Below are 8404 nucleotides of genomic sequence, written 5' to 3'. Positions count from 1 at the left end.
GTACATATCTACCTTAACTGTACATATCTACCTTAACTGTACATAGCTACCTTAACTGTACATAGCTCATAACTGTATATACAGTACCAGTCAAAGGTTTGGACACACCTTCTCATTCAATGTTTTCTCACAAAACAAGCTGTGTTAGTTGACTAGCGATGTGTCGTCGTTTTTCAACAACGCGAAATGTATTCACATTTTTCGAAAGAAAAGTCTGATCATTACATCAGATCCCGATATGAGGACCAAATGATCAGACCGTGTTACATGTTGTTGTACTCTCTCACTTCATCTAATAGGTAGAAAGTACAAGTCCCCCGTCCAACAGATCAAATCGAATCTAATCTAATCGTATCTGTCACGTACGTGACGTCACATAAGAGCCGTAATTGACATCGTGAAATGCTTTTGGAATCTAGCGCCTCGTCCAACAGCAATCAAATCAACTCCACAACACAATTATAATATAATATAAAAATAATGATGGCGTCGTAACTGTGCGTAGCAGCAATAAACTCATTCATGCTGAAAGATATCTGGGATTACATCCCTACCCTGATCCCTACACTGATGCTGGTGTATTCAGCATAACAAAATATTATAAAAATAAGCCCACCCATCACACAACACTCACTGACAAACAATATCTTCATTACAATACACAATTTATGAGCAATTTGTGTCTCTGGGCAGACGTGATCCCATGCGGATCCCATTTTCTCTTAATTAAAACTCCATCCAGTCAGTCAGTCACTCAGCGCTGGTGGTTTGGCTGTGAGTTTCGACACCACAGTCTGATGGCAAGCAGCTTTGGGGTTGGGTCACACACCCTTTCATTTGGGGATTGTGTGTTTCAGACTTGTCCATTCCCTGTTTTAGGGCCCAATTGGGCGTCCACGTGTCCTCCTCATGGGTGTAATCTGGGCTCTTAAACGTCTTATCCCATTGTTAGGAGGATAAATCCAGAACATCTGGCGGCCAAGGAGAACGCAGATACCGATGTCGTAAAAGTGTATAAAGATACGATATACTGTATATATGAAATGAGATTTTGAATGTTAAAATTACAGTGCTCTCATGAGTGAAGAGGTATATGTTTTATATCAACATTTCACTCTATGGCCTCTAAAGATTGGATACATAATCCTTTTACATCATCTCTCTCTCTCTCTGTCTCTCTCTCTCTCTCTCTCTCTCTCTCTCTCTCTCTCTCTCTCTCTCTCTCTCTCTCTCTGTCTCTCTCTCTCTCTGTCTCTCTCTCTGTCTCTCTCAATTCAATTCAATTTTCAATTTGAAGTGCTTTATTGGAATGGGAAACATACATCGTCATTGTTTACATTGCCAAAGCAAGTTCACCCAGCAGACATGGCAGTTTGTGATCAGTGGGATGTGTGTCTCTGATTTCTTTACACAGCTGGCAGGTGGTTCCGAAGTGCAGCTCTCTTTCAACCTCTACCTCCTCTCTGTCTCTGTCTCTCTCTGTGTCTCTCTCTGTCTGTCTCTCTCTCTCTGTGTCTCTCTGTGTCTCTCTCTCTGTGTCTCTGTCTGTCTCTCTCTCTGTGTCTCTCTGTGTCTCTCTCTCTGTGTCCCTGTCTGTCTCTCTCTCTGTGTCTCTCTGTGTCTCTCTCTCTCTCTGTCTCTGTCTGTCTCTCTCTCTGTGTCTCTCTCTCTCTCTGTCTCTCTCTGTCTCTCTCTCTCTGTGTCTCTCTCTCCGTGTCTCTCTCTGTCTCTCTCTGTGTCTCTCTCTCTGTGTCTCTCTGTGTGTGTCGCTCTCTCTGTGTCTCTCTCTCTGTGTGTCTCTCTCTCTGTCTCTCTGTCTCTCTGTGTCTCTCTCTGTGTCTCTCTCTCTGTGTCTCTCTCTCTGTCTGTCTCTCTCTCTCTGTCTCTCTCTCTCTCTCCCTCTGTGTCTGTCCCTCTCTGTCCCTCTCTCTCTCTCTCTCTCTCTCTCTCTCTCTCTCTCTCTCATTCTCTCTCTCTCCCTCCCCCATTTCCCTTTCTCTCTCCTGCCTTTAGACCTACAATCAGAAGCACATGCGGATGATGGAACAACATTCCAACAAATAAATAAACAAGTCCAATAAAACGTCTGTCAGATCTGGTCGTGTCAGAGACGACCTATGGCTTAACGAGGAAGTAAAGATGGTGATGATGATGGTGATGATGATGATGGTGATGATGGTGATGATGGTGGTGATGATAGTGATGATGATGGTGATGATGATGGTGATGATGATGGTGATGATGGTGGTGATGATGGTGATGATGATGATGGTGATGATGATGGTGATGATGATGATGGTGATGATGATGATGGTGATGATGATGGTGATGATGATGGTGATGATGGTGATGATGATGATGAGCTGGGGTGGCAGGCAGGCAGGCAGGAGGAGGACCACAGGGGTGGAACTTTGCTGGACCCACCTGGGTGTCAGCTACGTGTGTGTGTGTGTGTGTGTGTGTGTGTGTGTGTGAGTGTGTGTCAGGTCTTTAACACCACGTGTGGCCAGACAGCGACTCCCGAACCGTGATGCTGCTTTAACGAGGCTGGGCTGTGCCCTGTGGCACCACACACACACACACACACACACACACACACACACACACACAAATAGAGACACACACACACACACACAAATAGAGACACACACACACACACACACGCAACACACACACACACACACACACAAATAGAGACACACACACACACACACACACAGGCACATGCACACAGCCAGTGGGAGTTTCATAAGTAAGATTAAGCTGAGTCTTGTGGATCCGAAACCATTGAAGGTTCAAATCCCAACGAAAGTGTGTTTAAGCTCCTCGAACAGGACTGAGTCAGCTGTGTGAGAGAGAGAGAGAGAGAGAGAGAGAGAGAGAGAGAGAGATACAGAGAGAGAGAGAGAGAAAAGGAGGGAGGGAGGGGGTGAGAGGGGGGACAGGAGGTTGACCTGATAGCTCGTCCACATGTTCCATCTGTAACCTGACCCAGTAGAACATCTGGGACACACAGACACACACACACACACACACACACACACACACACACACACACACACTCCTGGCTCTGAACATGCAGTCACTGCTCTTTGTGTCAAGACCTGCTCTGTTTGTGTCAGGACTCTGTATCTCTCTCTCTCTCTCTCTCTCTGTATCTCTCTCGCTCTCTGTATCTCTTTCTCTCTCTGTATCTCTCTCTCTCTCGGTATCTCCCTCTCCCTCTCTCTCTCCCTCTCTCTCTCCCTCTCTCCCTCTCTCTCTCTCTTTCTCCCTCTCTCCCTCTCTCCCTCTCTTTCTCCCTCTCTCCCTCTCCCTCTCAGGACTTAGAGTGTAGCAGACCTAGAGATAAGAGCTGTCTATAGAGATAGGGGGGGGGGGGCTATAGGGGGCTATAGGGGGGCTATAGGGAGGCTTAGGGCGCAGCCAGAGGATGTTGATGGATCGATGGTATGTACTGTAGCAATACACAGAGACACACACACATTCTACCAGACATGGAGAAAGTATGTACCTAGAAAGTACAAATAAATCCAGACTCAAAAGAGTTGCCTGCATGTTGTGTCCTCCACAGCATTCTAGAACCATCTCTCTGTCCTCCACAGCCTTCTAGAAGCATTCTTTGTCTGTCTGACAGATCAGTAATAATAATAATAATAATAATAATAATAATAATAATAAATTAGACTTATATAGTGCTTTTCTAGACACTCAAAGATACTTTACAAACTGAAAAGATCGAGTAGTAAGGTAGGGACACATGGAAAGGGGACACATGGAAAGGGGACACATTGAAGAGGTGGGTTTTGAGGGCCTTTTTAAATGTTAAATGTTGGCAGGGTGTTGGCCTGTCTGATGTGGCTGGGGAGGGAGGGCGTTCCAGAGGAACACAGAGGGATACACCAGGGAGAGGGCTTTAGATAGCACCTGCAGAGAGGACCTCTCCTCTAACGTAACACGTCCATCTTACTCTACGTCTCTCTGGGGTGTGTTTAGAGAGCGTGTGCGATAGCCATCTCCTTCCCCTTCCCTCACTCTTGGCTGAACCTGGGGGTAGCGTACACACAGCTAACACACTCCGCTCTGGTGCAGACAGACAGGAGGCCTCGGGCTATCCACAGGCTCACAGGTCGACTCTCACATCTCCTCCTCCTCCTCAAATCACACCCAGACACACAGAGGTGGAGAGAGGAGAAGGGGAACCAGCCAGATGGAGAGAGAGAGAGAGAAAGAGAGAGAGAGAGAGAGAAGAGAGGCGAGAGAGCGTACGCACAAATCCCACGATCTTACACAGGCACATACAGAGACACAAAGTCACACACACACACACACACACACACACACACACAGACACACTCCTGCCCTCATAGTAAGCGCTACACACTCTACTAACACGGACCAGTGGCTCTGAAGGGCCTTTCAAAGGGTTCAGCCTCAGTTTAACAAGCCAGCCTTCCCCCAGTAAGACTCTGTGGTGACGGCCTGGTTACGGGGGCTTCCTCCCCGGGCTGGGACGTGTCGTGGGGGTGACCAGGCGCTGGTTACGGGGGCTCCGGAGGTAGAGCCGGCGTCTAATGATCACAAGGTCGGCGGTTCGGCGGTTTGATCCCCGGCTGGCCACGTGTCGAGGTGCCCTTGGGCAAGACCCTGACTGAACCCCAAATTGCTCCCAATGATGAGCGGGCCGCCGGCGCCTTGCATGGCAGCTTGCCGAATGTGTGTGTGAATGTGTGTGTGAATGTGTGTGTGAACGGGTGAATGAGAGGCCGTTTTAAAGCGCTTTGGTCCATTTGTTCCTTCGCGCTCTCCCTCCAGCCCCCCCCCCCCGTCCCAGGGAGGGATACCAACACCGCACATAGTCCTATGGAGAGGCGGGAGGCTGGGAGGGGGGGGGGGGGGGAGAAGAAGCACGGAATGAGAAATCGCCCCCTCAGACTCGTGTTTTAGTCTGGGGTCACGTCCAGAGATGCTATCAGGCGGAGGAGTCCAGGTGTGTTTGGTGTTTGGTGATACGAGGAACATTCAGGAACATTCCTGACGGACGCTTACACACGGACGTACCCGCTGGGTCACGTCACGGACCGGACTAGACCTAGACCTCTCCTCCTCCTGAGACATATATTCAGTCAGAGTTGTATTCGATTTGGGCTTCTTATTGTTTGAAGTACCGTCCTGTAATTGTAAATCGCTATTGGATTAAAAGCGTCTGCTAAATGGCTAACTCGTTCTAAATCCACTGAGGTGTTTAAGAGCGGCTCTGCTCCCTTGTTAAAAGGCCCTTCACCCGATCACCCGATCACCTGATCACACCAGTCATAATTAAACCAAACAGTGTAATAACTCCCTCCCTCTCCTGGTATTAAACCCCAGGCCCAAAGGCCTGCCCCTGCAGTAATCAGGAGGGTGTGAGAGACACACACATCCTAAACGTCCGCACCGGAGAAGGACATCGCTTAAACACCACGAATAAAGAGTGAAACACTCTAACTAATACTAAACCAACACAGAAAACCCATTGTTTAACAGCTGCTTCAGCGTAAAACCCCTAACCCTAACCCCAACCCAGTGTTTATGTGGTAACTATGCTGTAACGAGGGGCGCTTGGTCTGGGTTTTACCTCAATATTTACCTCAGTAAATTAGTCAGTTGGGTTAGTATGCAGTTATGATAGTCTTACATGCTTTTACATGCTTTTACTGAAGATAATATTGTATATAATGTCTAGTAGGCCTCGCTAGTTAATGAGAGCCTATTGCTATACTGCTCTGATAAATTTGCTTGTATACAATGTTATTTTTTTTAGAGAGAACGGCTTATGACATCTGGCCACAGACAAGTTGAAAAGTAGCCATTTGTCTAACACTGACTCATTTACCAACTGGTTTATTCATGTGTACCGTCCCTGGTCAATAAATAAATAAATAAATAAATATCAGGTCGTAACGGCCCCGGTACTTTCTACTCTACATGTATCTGCTTCATACCAGGCGGTCAGATGAAGAAAGGAAGACAGTTATGACACAGTAAACGCTTCTCCCTTTCTGGTTTTAATCCTTCTGCGCTCAAGCGTGGTCACAGCCCTCAGACAACAGACAGGGAGGAGAGGAGAAACAGCTTGACGGTGCCGAACACACAACACATCCATCCCTCCATCCCTCCATCCATCCCACATGGTTCTGAAAACAAAGGAATATATCCCAACTTTTACTATCCCCACACTCTCTCTCTCTCTCTCTAGTACGGTTCAGAACATGAGGGGGGGGGGGGGGAGAAAAGTACCACCACATATATACTTCTCCTTCATCTTTTGAGAGAAGCTCGTAAAAAAGAACATCGGTTTTCGGTACAGGAAGTAGCAGCATAAACATACTATTGTGTGAGCGGTCGCTCAGAGCCCGAGGCTCTCTGGAGAGAGAGAGAGAGAGAGAGAGAGACGGAGAGAGAGAGAGAGAGACTTCTCAATCACGCACACACACACACACAAGCATGTGCACACGCACACACGCATGCGTACACACATGCAAACACGCACACGCAGCGACAACTTCTCAATCACACACACGCGCACACACACACACACACACACACACACACACACACACACACTATATCCCAGTCACTTCATCCACAGCCAAATATTCATAAACCAAAACAGTTCGTTTGACAGTTCTTCAAACGCTAAACGCTTTTCAAGGGATGACTACCATCCTACCCCTGTAAGCAATGTGTGTGACAGTCCCGTCCCCCCCCCCCCCCCACTCTCCCGGGGTCCTGCGGCCCTGCGCGGCCGTCCTGTGGCCTGCCTGTGTCCAGCTGTTTGTTTTCTAAGGTGGAGGAATGCCGCATGTTAAACAGTGTGGCTTTACAAAGCTAACTTTAATAAGACGGCCGACGACAGACGAGGAGGCGCGAGGGCTGTGTGTGTGTGTGTGTGTGTGTGTGTGTGACACACTGACACACACACAGAGCCAGTCTTTTCACCCTACCTGAGAGGGGACCTCAGTAGCCCACCCAGTCTTGCCCCCTACGCCTCTCTGACTGTCCTCCACCCCTACACACACGCACACGCGCACACACACACGCTCACGCACACACTCACACACACACACACACACACACACACAAATAACAGACAGATAGACAGAGAGACAGAGTGAGAGAGAAAGAGAGAGAGAGACAGAGTGAGAGAGACAGAGTGAGAGAGACAGAGTGAGAGAGAGAGAGAGAGAGAGACAGAGTGAGAGAGAGAGAGAGAGACAGAGAGAGAGAGACAGAGTGAGAGAGAGAGAGAGAGAGAGAGAGACAGAGAGAGAGACAGAGTGAGAGAGACAGAGTGAGAGAGACAGAGTGAGAGAGAGAGAGAGAGAGAGAGAGAGAGAGACAGAGAGAGAGAGAGAGAGAGAGAGAGAGAGACCATAGCAGCACGCTGCAGCACTTTACTGAGAGTGGCGTGTCTGGAAGACTACCAACACACATCGGCAAACACTCTCACCTACGCACACACACACACACCTATACACACAGAGACACACACCTATACACACGCATATACACACACACACCTATACACACGCATATACACACACACCTATACACATGCATATACACTTATACACACGTATACGCACACACACACACACACACACACACACACACACACATATACGCACGCATACACACACACACGTATACACACACACACGTATACGCCCAGTCACACCTACACACACACACACACACACACATATACACACATATACACACATAGACGCACACACAGGCAGACAGACACACACGCACTTATACGCTTCTCATCAGATAGCAGGGTTTCACCCAGAGACACACACACACACACAGACCCTCAGAGAGGTCACACACTAGACACACACACACACACACACACACACACAGACCCTCAGAGAGGTCACACACTAGACACACACACACACGCACACACACACACACAGACCCTCAGAGAGGTCACACACTAGACACACACACACACACACACACACACACACACCCTCAGAGAGGTCACACACACACACACACACACACACACCCTCAGAGAGGTCACACACTAGATACACACACACACATACACACACACACACACACACACACACATAGACCCTCAGAGAGGTCACACACTAGATACACACACACACACACACACCCTCAGAGAGGTCACACACTAGATACACACACACACACACACACATAGACCCTCAGAGAGGTCATACATTAGACACACACACAACATGTATGAGGTCACTAGACACTAGACACACACACACACACACACACATGTACGACATGACACACACCAGAACGCTGATGGACCTCTGAGTCAGAACAGGACTAATCCACTTAGAGGCCCTGGACCCCTGCTGGGACACACACA

The 8404-nt window shown here is 48.3% G+C and overlaps 1 protein-coding gene across 1 annotated transcript in view; it reads right to left on the bottom strand.

Annotated features, from left to right (window-relative positions):
• The window catches only part of LOC308153228 (uncharacterized protein), a gene marked incomplete at both ends in the record, with an annotated part of 23748 nt that overhangs the window by 7052 nt on the left and 8292 nt on the right, over positions 1 to 8404 (bottom strand). Inside the window, one exon of the mRNA XM_080526312.1 lies at positions 6760 to 6824. Within this exon, the coding sequence (XP_080382438.1) occupies positions 6760 to 6824 (65 nt within the window). The remainder of the gene's footprint in view (positions 1 to 6759; positions 6825 to 8404) is intronic.

The sequence above is a fragment of the Nansenia antarctica genome, assembly GCF_963989245.1.
Source record: "Nansenia antarctica genome assembly, chromosome: 3".
Lineage (NCBI taxonomy): Eukaryota > Metazoa > Chordata > Actinopteri > Argentiniformes > Microstomatidae > Nansenia > Nansenia antarctica.
This window is presented reverse-complemented; position numbering and strand designations above follow the sequence as displayed.